This window comes from Pelodiscus sinensis, chromosome 9 (genome assembly GCF_049634645.1).
Source record: "Pelodiscus sinensis isolate JC-2024 chromosome 9, ASM4963464v1, whole genome shotgun sequence".
NCBI lineage: Eukaryota > Metazoa > Chordata > Testudines > Trionychidae > Pelodiscus > Pelodiscus sinensis.
Window position 1 is genome coordinate 14,698,387 of NC_134719.1, and position 16,572 is coordinate 14,714,958.

A 16,572-nucleotide genomic window follows, 5' to 3' on the forward strand; every position below is an offset into this window, starting at 1 on the left:
TGAAATGGTCTTGCTTCTGTTGAACTCATTAGAGCCTATCAGATAAAATAACTCGCATTCCTAGATCAATCCCCCATTCTTTCAGGAAAAGAAAAAATTCTGAATATGTTACTGTTAGATACAAGTGCCATTACTCAGCCATGCAGACTGCCAATTGATAATTTCATAAATGGCTTACAAAGCATCAGACTCTTGTGGTTCAGCTTATAAGATGAATATGGTCATTCTGAGGACTCTTTTAAGAAAATATGCAGTAAAGTTTTAAAGCACACTGAAAGTTGCCCAGTGCTTCAAAGCTCTACAAACAATAATACTAGCAGTACCTTTGCTTTCTAGCTTATCTGGAAATATTCAGGGGCCCAGACCCAGACCCTGAGCTGTGGTACAGCTCAAGAGGGGAAATGCAAAGTGGGCTGATCCCCTCTAGGTACAACTTTTAGAAGTTTGAGGGATGTTCTAAGCAACGCTGGCTGGCTGTGCCCAAAAGGGGCTAGTCCAGCAGTGAAAGATTGCTGGGGAGCAGAAAGGCTGTCTGGAGAGCGGGGAAGTGGTATGGCAGCAAATATAGTAGTTCTGTGCCGTCCAGTGATCTCACTATCTTCGATAGCTGGGGCTTTGTATAAGTGGAGTGATGCAAAGATGTCTTAAGGTCACTGGTCCACAGAATGATGTGAATTATCCTTGTGCTTCCCCACTTCGGATGATGAAGGAGACTCCAGGAGCTGATGTTAATGAAGAGTGTCATAGCCCCTTTCCAAGAACGCACTGCACAGGAGTAGCAAGTGGCCTCATGGATTCAAGACCTCTAGATCAGCGTGGGCATCCTAGGCTAGTGAGCGGGTCACGTGAGTGGCCCTTCTTCATCTCAGTGGGCTGCAAGATTCTCTCAGCCAAGACAGTCTTCCAGGATAGTGTGTTTTTGCTAACTGTGCTTGTGTACCTAGAATTTATAGGGAGTACCGACTGTACCGTAGCAACACTATGGATACAAAGAGAACACGTGGCTCTCACAGTCAATGTTGTGTGCAATCAGCAAGCCCCTCACTTCATGTGCATGTCATTTGAGTAATACCACTGTGAAAAAAACCTACATAGAAGGAGAATCTGGCAACCTTGCACATGGGCAACAGGAAACAACATTTTCTCATGGGCCACACCTAGAACGTTGATTGGCTGTAGGTTACCCATCATTGCACTAAGTTACTTTAAGACCTTACAGTCTTAGGACCCAACCCTGCATTTTAATATCTTGAGTAATAATGCTCATCACTAATAATTGTATTGACTTGAATCCAACTGTTCACAGAAGGAAGCATTTCTTCCAGTATCCTTCCTTTGCGGTAATGGGCCTTTAATATGTAAATCCAGCCGCAGAATGCAAATAACTCAATGATCATAATCAGGGAATTCACAACAATGCCAAGTACTGCAGCAGTACTAAAGAATTGTTTAGCCTAATGGTTAATTAGAGCCTCCAGCTAGGAAAAACCATGGATTTGTGCCCCCTTTTTTGGTTTTTTTATGAGGTGTGAGGAAGGCTGAAAGGTTCATACTTTATTTATTTCACTTTTTTCCTACTTGTGTGTTGTTTGTTTGTTTCTGCTGAAAACCCTGCTCTTTTCTACTCCATTTTTCCTGGAAAAGACTGTCGGGTTAGAGAACTAATAGGTATCTGCTATCACAGGTACCAAGAAGGTAAATGCTAGGTGATAATTGTTTTTATATTTTATGGTGAGGTTTTAAATATCTCCTATTTAACACACACGTTTTACAAACTACATGTTGAACCTCTCTAGTTTGGCACCCTTGGGACCTGACTACACACACGTTTTACAAACTACATGTTGAACCTCTCTAGTTTGGCCCCCTTGGGACCTGACTGGTGCCGAACCAGAACATTTGCTGGACCACGGGAGGTCAATATTGTCTAGCACAGGGGGTCAACAACCTATGGTGATTTTCAATGGCATGCGGAGTGGGAGCTCAGCCCCGCCCCTCCTCCCCTGCACAGCCGCCAGAGCCTTCCCTGTTTCCAAGCAGCAGGTTAGGCCGCGGTGGGACGAGGTAGCACTGGGGCTCCTCAGCAGTGCCTCCGGGGCCAGCCCAGGACTGCATGGCTGTAGCAGCAATTCCTCTGGCCTCCGATCGCTCCGGAGGCACCTCTGCCGTGGCCACATGGTCCCGGGTTGGCCCCAGAAGCTGGAGTTACCTCTGCTGCAGCCGCATGGTCCTGAGCCAGCCCCAGAGGTGCTGCTGCAGCCATGCAGTCTCAGGCTGGCCTTGGAGGTCAGAGGCACTGCTGCTGCAGCCATGCAGTCCTGGGTCAGCCCGGCCGGGGAGCAGCCACCAACCGCCCATAGCCCTGAGCCAGAGCGTGTCTCCACCATGGCATTGAAGCAGATACAGAAAGCGAGTGTGGCCGCACCGGGCCCTGCCAGGGGAGTGACGCCTGGGGTGTACCATGGGGATCCTGGGCAGAGACACATTTTGGGAGGGGAGCGGCAGGAGGGTTCTGTTGGGGGGAGGAGCTGTTTGGGAGGGGGACTGGGGGGGGGGAATATAGCAGAGGGACTAGTGAGGGAGGATCTATTGTAGGGGAAGGCACAGGGGAGAGACAAGAACTGCAGGCAAAGGGCTGTACAAGAAGGCAGCTTGTAGGGGAGAGGGAGGGCCCCACTAGAAGGGAAGCTGATGGCAGAGGAGAGGGAGGATTGTAGGGGAAGACAGGCTCTATGGGCAGCGAGCTTTGTGAGGCCTGTGTCAGAGGGTAGCAGTGAGCATTAAATCTTGGCGGTAGTTCTGCTCCTTGGCGTAATGGGGTTCTCATGTCTTTGCTTATAGTGGGGATATTGATGGTTTATTATTGCTTCTGGGAGACTCTTCTTTGTTCCTCTTCCCCCCGGAAATGGAATGTCAGTCTGTGGGTTGGAGGAGGATTGCCAGTAGCACCCTACAGTAATGGTGCTGTCCAGCTGCATAACAGTCTGGATAAAGTTTAATCTTGTGCAAACATTAATCTTCACAAGGCCCACGCGAGGTGGCCAGCCCTGACCCTCAGTTCTCCCTGTCCCTTCCCCTCACCTCGCTAGGCTGGAGCACCAGAGGAGTGAAGTGTCTCAGTTGGGGGCCACATCAGTGAGGGTTGGAGATTTTTTGAGAAGTTTTTTTGCTTCTCACTTGTGTGGTCCCTAGCTGATTTTTCTGTGGGTCAGTGACTGTCCCTCCCCCCTCCCTCCTGACCCAAAAAAGGCTCCCCATCCCTCCCATAAATAAAGAAAACATTGAAACCTTTTGTGTTGGAGATAATATTTTACTTTATTTAAAATGAAGTTTGATAAACCAACATGAGAAAGTTAAAATGCTTAATCTGTTTAATCGTTTAAATTAAACCGTTCTTCCTAGCTGCAGAAAATATGGTCGCCATACCCATCCTGCGCCTGCTCCATCCCCTTCCCTCCCCTCCCGCCGGCACACAGACCCGCGAATAAGTTAAATCTTAGCACACGTCTTCTGAAAGGTTGCCAACCCTTGGTCTAGCTACAATACCAACACTTCCACTGCTTACTGGTCTCTTAGAAGACATATACGGGTAAATTAGAGCTAAATAACAGCATGGACACTGAGCACCAGGACTGGTGGCTGCAAACAAACTTTATGGGACCATAGAAAACTTGGCCACACCCATGATAAGCAGATGTCTGGCTAACTAAAATCATGCTGCACCATGGATGTTGCCAGACCAGAGAGTTCAGACTAGAGAGGTTCAACCTGTATTGGGAAAAAAAAATCTTAGGGTTCAGTCAGTTCACAGAAGCATGGGGAGAACTGCTAGTTTACCACTTCGGGTCTTCCAGCAACACAACATAAATCAAAACAAACAAAAGGGGAAAAGGAGAGTTGACATTGTTGATACACTTTTGTGGGAAAGGAGGAAGGACTCAAGCTGCTGCTCCTTTTTTTAATACCAAAGAAGGAGAAAATGATACATTCCCATTTTCCCTCTTGTTACCAGATTTGCCTGTGACTCTGGGATGTGCTTATTTATTAGGGTTACTCTTATGGGGGAGGGGGAAGTGCTGTGAGCATGCTGCTTGTGCTCTCATATGGAGCTGTGCTTATCCCTGCTGCCAGTTCCCTCCCAATGGAGCTCTTCTGCAGGAACTATGTGCCCCAGAACTGGGTTCTTCCCACCATAGAATCAGACGAACATACAGACACTCACATCCACTAACAGAGCATGTGTGAGAGGACGGGTTAATCAGCATTCACAAGCTGACCCCTTATGTCCCTGAACTCAGTAGGCTGCGTTGCACAGCAGTGCCAAGCTGTGATCCTCATGTGCCCTTGGACTTAGTGGGCTGTGTTTAACAGAACTTGAACTTACTAACCTCATATGCCCCCAGGTTCAGCACCTCCCTGTCCCCACTTTCACACCACAATCGTTCTGCTAGTAACCTACCTGATGAGCACAGCCCATAGGATTTTGGGGCGCTACAGGGATCTTTAGCTTAGGTACAGGAAGCGTTGTTTCAGAGTGAATGAGGAAGCCAACTCAACAGCCCCGAGGGAGTGAGAGAGAGAAAAGAGAGAGAAGCAATCAGCTTAACAATGACAGTTATTTATTTCTAGGGAGTAACCATACAAGGGGAGACAAACCAACAAAACAGTTACAATATTAAACTTAAATCTGATTGCAAATGTTAGGGCTAGCAAACCATAACTGATCACAGAAGGCAAGGTCAGGAGGCTATGCCTAGGGAGAGGTGGGGAGGGAAGAGAGGGGTGAGAGGGAGAGAGAGAGAGAGAGAGAGAGAGATATTTCCCTACTCCATGAAGTTTGAACTGATTGGGACTCCCAGATGGTGATGGTAGTTGGGGTCCTGAGTGTTGGAGACAGGCACAGCAGAGTAGAGCCCCCAGCACAATCACTCAGGAGCAGATGAAGTCCCAATGGAATTGATGCAAACTTTAGGTCCAGGCATCAGAACACTTTTCTTGAGCAAGGATAGGAGTTTTAGTAGGGAGATAACAATGGTTCACAGGGAACACTGGATTTGTTTATGGGGAAACAGAAGGTTCAAGGAGTATTCTAAAGTTTTGTTTAGGCTAAACAATAGAAACGGAACGTTCCTGACTATGGGTGGTGTTCCTTGAGAGAGCTCATAGCAAGTAGGCAGTTTCAGTATTTTGGAAATCAATAGAGGATCTATTACTACAATTGGTCTGATAATTACTGATTTGGGTGTGAATAGGCAGGGGTTCCTTATCATCCAGAGCTGAGATTTCCCATCAGGCAGTGCTTTCTGCTTTTGGTATCCCATAGTTCAGTGTGGTTCTTGCTTGGAAAGTGCTGTTCTTCATTCTGTATGCTAATGTAGATGTCTATCTGTTCTATCTTCAATGTAGATGAGGCTAGGGGTGTTTCCTTAATTCTATCACACGTGTCCAGAGGAGTTGAGATGCATTTTCCTCTGCCTTTTCATTGCTTTGTCTTTGGTTCAAGCACAGACCCGAGGGTGGAGATGGGGGTGTTCTCCATGAGTTTCATGCCCTAGCTCCCCAGAACTGGTAGGTAACACATTGCGGGTCACCTCTTAAGCAGAGGACTGATTCAGAGAGTGCGGATGGCTGATTTTAAAGATGTTTCCAATTGGGAAGATATTGTCAGATATTGTCATTTTTGTTCTTTGTAAAATCTATGTTGTGTGTTAATATTTTACTGAAATGTATGTAAATTCTGTATTTTACCTACAGCCTGGGATAGGTACTGCAGAAATGCTATTGCTTAGCAGTGTAAGGGGTTTGTGTAGTTGTCTGTTAGGCTAGAGGTTTATTCTTTCTCAGTTTAATTAGTTGTGTATTTAGCGCTGCACCATTTCATTTTCCAACAGAGGTGTGTTTGTTTCTTGTATAGGAAAGCCCATTGTGCTGTCCAAAGAGGTGGAGTCTGTTTTAGTTGGTGCTGCTATTCTAGGAGCTTGTGCTTCTGGCGATTTCGCTTCTGTACAGGTAGGTAATAATGGAAACTCCCAAATCCTACTGTTTCCAGTTTTCATTCACACTTTTATATCTGGCATCACACTCAGGTTATAATTAAAATGGAAGGAAAATGTAGGATCACTACTCAGCAAGGAAGATTCCAGTCTCCAGTGTATTTACCAATTATTTTCTTCCTTTTGTTATACATGTATTTCTCTTGTGTATTGGAGAAACTTGTCTTTGAGCTGTAAGGTGAGGCAAGCACAAATCACTGCTTGTAGCGTTCACCTAGGTAACAGATAAATAGGAAAAGTGTTCAGTAAGGCCCGGATCTTTCAGTGCACTCCAGGACGTGAATATGGCTGCACCTCAAAACAGTCTCAGGTCCTAGCATTGTAACCACTGCTAATACATCCACTCTTTCATCCCAGCCTATCACATTCATGGTTAGCCCTACTTCCACTTCCTGGCACTGGGAAATCTTAAACATAGACCACACTGTAAAACTTCCATGTTGTTATAAATATTGCAGTGACTGCCGCAGTGACTCAAGGGTCACTACTAAGGATGGAATTTAAGAATCTTTGTTCCAAAAACATCGACTCTGGCTACTTAACTTTGTTAACTTTAGTAGAAGTAGCATTCGAACTTTTATCTTTTGTATATCAGCTGCTAGAGGATGACATAGTCACAAACATTTAAACAGATGTTGCATGGTTTCATGCTGAGTTGTACACATTGTGCACTAAACCTGTGGTGTCCAACCAGTTCTGAAGCAGTAGCCATAGCGGACTAGCTACACTCAACCAGCCAAATAGCCACAGGTGGCCAGCGGCTAGTGTTGGACACCATCGCACTAGACTGTAAATTATAATGCAATTGCAAATACTCTTTCCAGGACAGCCTCTGCCTTCATTTTTTTAAGGCAAGCACAGAAATTGTTAAATGAAATTTTAAACAGAAACTGAATAGTGGGGCAGATCCACAACTGGTATAAATTAACATAGTTCCATTGAAGCCAATAAGCAGATTTACACCAGTTGAACATTTGGGTTAGTGTTCCAAATTTTTCCAAACAGATTCTGCTGAATGATCTGGATTAGCTGTGAATAGCCGTTTCCTTTCATGAGAATTCTCTCAGGCCAGGTCTACACTAAAGGGGAAAGTCTAATCAAGATATGTAACTCCAGCAACATTAATGACATAGTTGGAGTTGACGAACCTTAATTTGCGTTTCCTCACTGTCACTTTCTGTTGGCTTCCCTTATTCCTCAGAGGACCAGGAGTATTGGCCACCGATGGAGGTGCCCTCTGGGTTTGATTTAGCAAGTCTTAACTAGACACGGTAAATCTTCAAACACCAGAAGATTGATCACAGTAGCATCGATCTTCCCCAGTGTTTAGACATAGCCTCAGAAAAGTGAATCTTGCATCAAATTAAGAATCTTGTATTGTAGCGTACCTGTATTGTACCCTTGTGGTGCTTGCAATTAGAACTCTATAATTCTGAAAAATATAATTGATTTCAGTAAAAGCTTCTCGTGACAGGGCTTCATATTTAATTATTGCTCTTCCATTAATCTTTTGAAGATTATCTTCTGGCCTCAGATATATGGGTACTTAGTTTAAATTACGCTGTCATACACACTGATACTTGGTGAGTTAATATTTCAAAACGCACAGTACCATGTCTGGTTTTGTAAATGTTGGTAACTCCTATGCTATGAAGTTGCTCAGAGTCAGATGCCTTTTCTCATGTGTGTAGGGTTTTTTTATTTTAAACATGTCTCCTTATCTTGGCATACCCAAAATTTTTCAAAAAGTATAATCCACCCAGGAAAGTCAGAATAAATACCCTGTCAAATACTACAGTGCAGCAGACTCCTTCAAATACTTTTCTCCTGTAAACTGCAGCTGGACCCTTTCAGCCAATTACATCACAGATCTATTACATTTACTTCCTTCAGTGAAAAGATTGTGTTGATATCCCTTGGGGAAACCTCATTCTAGAAGCTTAAGTACACCCTTTTAAATTAGGAACACAGTAACCCCTGATGGATAACCTTGGACAGGTCATTTAAAATCTCTATGCCTCTGTTTCCCTATGTAACTAACAAGCTGATACTGACCTTTGAGATCTGCTGATGAAAAGCACTGTAAGAGCTAATACCTAGATCTGGGCTACTCAACGTTGGAAGCTCTGAGGGGCCACAATGATACTCAAAGCGCATGCCGAGGGCCGCAACTTTAATGTGGTTGCATATACATGCAAATAGATATGCAAATATATGCAAATAGCACCTTTCACACTGATGGGCATGAATACAAAGCACTTCCCACAATGCCTTGGCATCTCCTCCCTGGGGGCTAGAAACACCGACACCCTGTATCTATCTGTTCCAGCCAGCCAACCTGCCTGCATCTTTCAGTGCTCACCCCACTGGGGAGATGCCTAGCCATTGTGGAATGTGTTCCCAGCGGAGGCCATGTTCAAAGGATACAAACCACACTGCGGGCCAGAAACAAATGGGCCGCAGGCTGCATGTGGCCCACGGGCCACTTTTTGAGTAGGCCTGACCTAGGTCATACTGTTGAAATGGTACTTGTCGAGACGTGGCATGAGCACTTTTTGACTATCCTCATCAGTGTCTGTAGAATTTGAAATTAAGATTGTTGACTACCATAGTGAGGCAGACTGACCTCCCACAGACTCGGAGGAGGAGGAACCCCTCACGCAATCCTGGTGGGCAGAGCCAAGTCATATTCACCCCTCCAGCTGGAAGTCAGTGGGCAGGACAGGAAGTATAAAAGGTGGATCTGAAAGCTCAGTTGGGCTACAGCTGCAGGAGGAACCAGACACCTCCTGTTTGCTCCCAAACTGGGAAACTGCTGCTGACCATGGAGGGGCTGAGGACTGGCCAAAATAGAGGTTTGCTGCTTGACCCTGAGGACAGGCCCAAGCTACAAACTCACTGCCCTGCCCTGCCCTTCCCTGCCTGAGGGCCTGGGCTACCTATCTGCTTTGCTGCTCAACCTTGAATACACGTCCAAGCTATAGATTCTTGCTGCATCACTAATTCCCCACAACAGGTGATGCCCCTAGACGCAGAGAGGCAAACTGGCCTCCTATGAACCCGGAGGGGAAGGAACTGCACCACTGAACCACTACAGATACCTAAATATTTGGTACCTTCATCCATTCCTATGCACCTAAGTAAAAATGGTCTGGTTTTTCTGATGTGCTGAACACCTACATTACCATTAACTTCAAATGTTCAGAAATGTTTCTGAAGGTGCTGTATTGTAATATTTGATACAAAGTCTTTTGACAGCCTATCTGAATCAGCTATTGCATTCCTGAATCAGTCAGTGGCTCTCACTGAAGCATAACATTCAAAATAATACATTTGATCCTTTGATAAAGACATTGCATGATGGCATATGGCCAGTCATCAGTTGCAAACTATGCTTTTCTGCGAGGAGACTTCATCATGATCAAAATGCACATGCAAAAAAGAATTAGCTTATAAAGTCAAAGACTTATGGCTCTCATTTAAATTTCAAATGTGTGATGTTCAGTACTGCTAAGGTGCAATTATGTTGTTAATTTACAAGTGTTGTTGCAATTGCATGTGCAACTTGACATTTTCGCACGCCAGTGGCCATTAGATGCATATCTGGCATTTTGAGTATAAAAATAAGTTATTTGAATGAATAATAACAGTAATTGTGCACAAATTTGGCATATATAAACTGGTGGGAGAATTTAGCGAAAAAAACAAAATCACATTCAGCAATGCTTTTTCATTCTTTAAATAAAACAGTTTATGATAAGGAATGAATAAAAAAGTAAACATAGCAGATAAAAGAATGATGGGAAAACTCCCTGGTCTGAAGTTCAGTCCAGTCTTATGACCTGTAGAACCTGACCCTTCCTAAAGGCAGCCTCTTTTTCTTGTCTTCCAAGTATTCACTCTCATAGGGTCTGATTCAGACCCTGTTCATGTCAATGGCATGGTTTCCATTGACTTTAATGAGCTTTGGATCAGGAACAAGTCCATAGCAGTGCCTTAAAAAGCCCCTGTACATGTGAGAGGGGGAAACTAATCTGTCTCTCTAGGTATTTATATCATCCTCATTACCATGGTATCTGAGCATCTTGTTCACTAGGGAACAGGTCGTGCACTTGAATCTTGTCGCAGCACGCAGTTATATTCCTGTAACTTGGGAGAAAAATCACACCATAAATGTTTCCACAGAACACATTTTCAGAACATGCTACTGGTTAAAATATGTTACCTGCAACATACAGTAATACTAGTTGCACAGCGCTAGAGACCATTTACATAATTAAAAAATAGTTTTAATGGGGAATCTATGTATTAACTATGCTACAATTAGAAGCAAGAAGCCATGTAAGCCCCATACTCTTGATTAAACTTATATACAGTGGGGTAATCTGATTTTCATTAACTTTATCTCCTTTCTCTCACACACCCTTTTGCAGGCCTCTTCCCACCTAATACCATTCTCAGTGCTGCTGCCATAAATTATGGTTAGCTTTATTATAATGTTTGCCAATAGAAGACATTATTATTGACTGTTATGATAGTGATGTAGTGTAGCTCTTTTTTCAGAGCTCTTTGTTTGTCCAAAATAACAAGGAGGCAGATTATTGTAAGGCCTTTGCTTGATTTTTACATAGTCCTTACCCAGTCATTCATTTAAGTGGGTGTTTTGATTGGATTTGTCCTAGTAATTTTGGCAACTTGTTAAAAAGTGATTTTGGAATACCTTGGTTTCTGATTTCTCAGCACGAAGTACCTTAAAGTGGTCTGAGGTGAAGATTGGGCTTCTTTAGAATGTCACAAGTTAGACATCCAACTAGGCCATCCAAAATTTCTAGTCCTCTTTTAATCCTGGCCTTCATTTGTAGTGCTCTGCCACCCAAGGTGTTCATTGCTAAGCAGAAAGTTAAAATAAAATAAGAACTAGTAACTACAGTTGAACTTTGCCTATGTCTGTCTCCTCATGACTGGAAGAAGCATTGGAACTCGACTCTGCCTTCCTTTCTTGTTCACTTTGCACTCTGTAGAGCCCCAGACATGTGGCATACCTTCTTCAGGTTCCATGATCATGGTGCTGCACAGACAGACCTCACAGCTGTGGGGTGATCCTTGATCTGGAGGAGGGGGAACACAGAAGTACAATAGTGATATCGTTTAGAAAATCTCTAAAGAATACCATTCCTTATGCAGGGTAGTGAATTATCTGTATGTCAATATATTTTACCCAAAAGCCCACTTAAATGTATAGGAATCTCTCCATTGACCTTCCTGGGGTTTTGATCAGAGTCATTATTTATATTTACTGCAGCAATTATGGTTTCTTACTTGAAGTAGCTATACTGTAGCCCTAAGCATGCTTCTTCTCACAAAGCACTAAGCACCAGTTTATCGCCGGACTTTCTCTCCGCTTATACAGTAATACTCTTAAGTGCTCTTTAAGGGGTACACTGCATAGATTTTTTTCCCCCCCAAAAGCAGTCAGATTCCAACTTTTAAATCTTGCAAATTTTTTCTTTTGATAGAATATTTCAAATAAAGTATTGAAATCCTATCTTAAAGATGAGAGCAAGTCACCAGGAATGCATTAATGACTCCTGGATTAAAGGGGATTTCTTTTAAAATATCATATTGCCCTTTTATTCATTATCTTTATTGACCACATCTGTGCTAACAGAGTTTTCAGAATACAGAACATCTTGCAAAGAAATGTTTGAAATGAAGGTTACTGCAAAATTTGTAACAGCCCATGTTACAATCTAATTTGCCAGATTCCAGTGTGGGGTTAAAAACCCATGTCTTGATTCAAAACTTCAATTTCATCTTTAGGTAATTCTACCAAGAAAAGATTTATAACATCCATCTCTGATGCCTGGTCACCATGTGTTGTTCCTTCAAAGAATGTTGAGTTCCCTATTTTCCTCTTCATGTATCCCTTCTGTATGTGTTTTTTTCTTCTCTTTGGTAAAGAGGAATTAAAACAATGGGTCTACCCAATAAAAGAATGCTCAGCATGATCAAAATTTCCTCCCATTTCGTCCTTGATTATGTAAATCTCTAGAATCTCCTGAGGGGGAAAAAAGACTGTTTTCCTTTTTTGTGATTTGGTTTTGTCTTTTAATTTGCACCAGCTATGCACTGTTTTCTTTTAGCTGGTTAGTTATGTTTCTATAGCTGCAAGCTATAAAAACAGCCCACCTGGCTCAGCATTGACACACAGGAGACAATGCATGGTGGTGGTTCATTGCCATATAAAATTGCAGGGTGTGAAGGATTTTTGAAATGTATATGTCCGTGAATGAAGTGGCCTTAGCACGGCTACCACGATGAGCCAGTTCAGGGCTGGGGAACCTTTTCTAGGTCAGGGGCCACTGACCCACAGAAAAATCAGTCAGGGGCTGAACACAAGTGAGAAACAAACCCCGCCCCCCCAAACAAACAAACAAACAAAAAATCCTTCACTGACGTGGCCCCTGATTGAGAAGAAGAAAAACACTCCCCACATTCCTCTCCCACACCAGAGCCTAGGGGAGCCCAACCTAGGAGATCTTGTGTGCTCCAGCCCCACAGTGGGGTAGTGGTGGGGCCGGAGTGCCAGCGCAGGCTCCCCAATGCTAAGGGCAGCCCTTAGCCTCAATCCAGGCAAGCCAGGGGCTAGATGTGGCCCTTGGGTCTGAGGTTTCCCACCCCTGATTTAGAGGCTAATTGAGCATGAGGGTTCCGCTTCGCTGTCTATGCACATTGCTGTGTGATTGTTTTGTATAGAAAAGTTATTGTTTCCAGTTTATATCAGCAATTCCTCCTAGGTAAAAGTGTTCAATAAATAAATGTCAGAGTTTCAGTACTTGGAAAGTATCTAAGCATGTTGTGAGAGTGACTGCAAATAAATAAGAACATAAGAACGGCCGTACTGGGTCAGACCAAAGGTCCATCTAGCCCAGTATCCTGTCTGACGACAGCAGCCAACACCAGGTGCCCCGGAGGGGGTGGACCTAAGACAATGATCAAGTGATTTGTCTCATGCCATCCATCTCCAGCCTCTGACAAACAGAGGCCAGGGACACCATTTCTATCCCCTGGCTAATAGCCTTTTATGGACCTAACCTTCATGAAATTATCTAACTTCTCTTTACACTCTGTTATAGTCCTAGCCTTCACAGCCTCCTCTGGCAAGGATTTCCACAGGTTGACTATGCGCTTTGTGAAGAAGAACTTTCTTTTTAGTTTTAAACCTGCTACCCATTCATTTCATTTGGTGTCCTCTAGTTCTTCTGTTAAATAACTTCTTTATTCACCCTCTCCACACCACTCATGAGTTTATATACCTCTATCATATCCCCCCTCAGTCTCCTCTTTTCTAAACTAAAAAGTCCCAGTCGCTTTAGCCTCTCTTCATATGGGACCCATTCCAAACCCCAATCATTTTAGTTGCTCTTTTCTGAACCCTTTCCAAGGCCAAAAGATCTTTTTTGAGGTGAGGAGACCACATCTGTACACAGTATTCAAGATGTGGGTGTACATAGTTTTATACAGGGGCAGTTAGATATTCTGTGTCTTATTTTCTATCCCTTTCTTAATAATTCCTAACATCCTATTTGCCTTTTTGACTGCCGCTGCACACTGTGTGGGAGTTTTCAGAGAACTGTCCACAATAACTCCAAGATCTCTTTCATGGTTTGTCGTAGCCAAATTAGCCCCCATCAGACTGTATGTATAGTTGGGGTTATTTTTTCCAACATGCATTACTTTACACTTATCCACATTAAATTTCATTTGCCATTTTGTTGCCCAGTCACTCAGTTTGGTGAGATCTTTCTAAAGTTCTTCACAGTCTGCTTCTGTCTTGACTATCTTAAACAGTTTAGTATCATCCGCAAACTTTACCACCTCATTGCTTACCCCTTTTTCCAGATAATTTATGAATAAGTTGAACAGAGTTGGTCCCAGGACTGACCCTTGAGGGACACCACTAGTTACCCCTCTCCATTCTGAAAATTTACCATTTATTCCTACCCTTTGTTTCCTGTCTTTTAACCAGTTCTCAATCCATGAAAGGACCTTCCCTTTTATCCCATGACAATGTAATTTACCCAAGAGCCTTTGGTGAGGGACCTTGTTAAAGGCTTTCTGAAAATCTAAATATACTATATCTACTGGATCCCCCTTGTCCACATGTTTGTTAACCCCTTCAAAAAACTTTAATAGATTAGTAAGACATGATTTCCCTTTACAGAAACAATGTTGACTTTTGCCCAACAAATTATGTTCTTCTACATGCCTGACAATTTTATTCTTTGTTATTGTGTTGACTAATTTGCCTGGTACTGAAGTTAGACTTACCAATCTATAATTGCCAGGATCGCCTCTAAAGCCCTTTTTAATAATATATAAATAACACAATAAGTGTGATCAGTGGGCTACATGTGCATCTACACCTGTGGATTCCTGAACATATGCATCTCTCTCTCTTCCTGTATTCCTCCAGTGCTTTGTAGCTCTATCTCTCCTCCACCCACTATTCTGTGTGTCCAACTTCCTCTGTGTTCTCACCCCTTTGGAACCAGACTCCCCCAGTAAGTTGTGTCCCCCTCCAAGAAGTACATTGCTCCCCATTTTGGAAAGAGGGCCAGTAGTTTCCTATAGCTTCTCCAGTTCTGTGGGGGGAGAGAATGTGCTTCCTGTTGTTCTACTAGAGCAATGCTGAACTTCTGCTTCTGGCTCCTCCTGCAGACTGAGTATGATGTTGCCTCTGTCCAGCACATGCAGAACTTTGATCTCTACTTACCAGCTCTTGGGCAGCCCCACAGATGAAGAAGTGTTGAGCCTGCCTGCCCCACAACAGCACTCCAGGGTCTAGAATGGCTTCCAGTTCCCTCCCTCCCTGACCTCTCCTCCACCACACTGGCAAATTTGAGGGAGAAAGTTCCCTTCTCATTCCCCTTGGGTGTGTCTAGACTACATGCCTCCTTCGACGGAGGCATGTAGATTAGCCAGATCGGAAGAGGGAAATGAAGCCGCGATTAAAATAATCGCGGCTTCATTTAAATTTAAATGGCTGCCCCGATCTGCCGATCAGCTGTTTGTCGGCAGATCGGGGCAGTCTGGACGCGATGCGCCGACAAAGAAGCCTTTCTTCATCGGCACAGGTAAACCTGGTTTCACGAGGCTTACCTGTGCCGATGAAGAAAGGCTTCTTTGTCGGCGCGTTGCGTCCAGACTGCCCCGATCTGCCGACAAACAGCTGATCGGCAGATCGGGGCAGCCATTTAAATTTAAATGAAGCCGCGATTATTTTAATCGCGGCTTCATTTCCCTCTTCCGATCTGGCTAATCTACATGCCTCCGTCGAAGGAGGCATGTAGTCTAGACACACCCCTTATGATTATGCTTTCATCTGCGATCCATTTTTCGCATGTCTGAAAGGGATCATTGGCTCCCATTTCTGAGCCTCACATTCTGTTTGCTCCAGTAGTGAGATCATAGTTTTGAATTGACATCTGTGTGTTGCCATGGAAATAACTCTGATGTCTGTGGTTAAATTAAGAGTCAAATATGGGCAGAAATCTTTGACCTATAAGAAAAGAACCCAACATTAAAACACACAATGGAGTTGAATGGAGTTGATTTTTAACTATGATGTATGTGAGATATTCCACATTTGAAAGTAACTTGTGAAATCGTTTGCAGTTTTTTTCTCTGCTGTCTCTGAGAGGTAAGCGGAAAGCTATCTAGATGCTGCTGTGACTAGCACTGTATAATTACTTAAGAAATTGGTTGCCTCATATAAACAGCCATTGTAGTTGAGCAGCTGAGCTACCTGTAGACATCAATTGAATGTCCCCTGAAGCATTCCCATTAGCCATATGGACATAGGGCATCTTAATATTCCTTTAAAAATGATGGATATGTGAGTAAAGTCCATAAGTACCAAAGGGATGTGTTGCCTGCTTGAAATTATAATAGTAATTATGACATGTTTGAAATGATTAGTTCATAATTCCCATTTACAAGAACTTGAAATTGTTTTATTCATGCACTGCTTGGATCTTCTAAATGTAGTGGAACCATGTAACACATGATGTGCTGTAAGAGCACACGTCATAATTGCCTGGCCTGGGGAAGAGGCTCATATTGGCTCACTCAGAGAGGAATAAAGCTCCAGATCATGTTGTTTGAGTCTTTGAACCAGCTCCTCCACTGGCATAATTTTGACGAGGAGTCCTGTGGCACCTTATAGACTAACTGAAGTGTAGGAGCATAAGCTTTCGTGGGCAAAGACCCACTTCGTCAGACGCATGTAGTGGAAATTTCCAGAGGCAGGAATAAATATGCAGGCCAGGATCAGGCTGGAGATGACCAGGTGGATCCAATCAAGGAGGATGAGGCCCACTTCTAGCAGCTGATCTGGAGGTGTGAATTCCAAGAGAATAGAAGCTGCTTTTGTAGTTAGCAAGCCATTCACAGTCTTTGTTTAATCCAGAGTTGATTGTGTCAAACTTAAAGATGAACTGTAGCTCAGCAGTTTCTC

The 16,572-nt window shown here is 43.5% G+C and overlaps 1 protein-coding gene across 11 annotated transcripts in view; it reads left to right on the forward strand.

The window, feature by feature from the left end:
* Positions 1 to 16,572, forward strand: part of FGGY (FGGY carbohydrate kinase domain containing) — a 318,624-nt gene that overhangs the window by 263,816 nt on the left and 38,236 nt on the right. For 10 of the 11 annotated variants that reach the window (XR_012905874.1, XR_012905877.1, XR_012905875.1 and 7 more), the window contains one exon: positions 5,915 to 6,009. Coding sequence is in view for 2 of the 11 variants with exons in the window: in XM_075936090.1 (XP_075792205.1) it covers positions 5,915 to 6,009 (95 nt within the window). In the remaining 9 variants the exon portion in view is untranslated. Of the gene's footprint in view, positions 1 to 5,914; positions 6,010 to 11,873; positions 15,003 to 16,572 lie in introns of those variants that run through there. The other variant, XM_075936091.1, reaches the window with a different exon arrangement.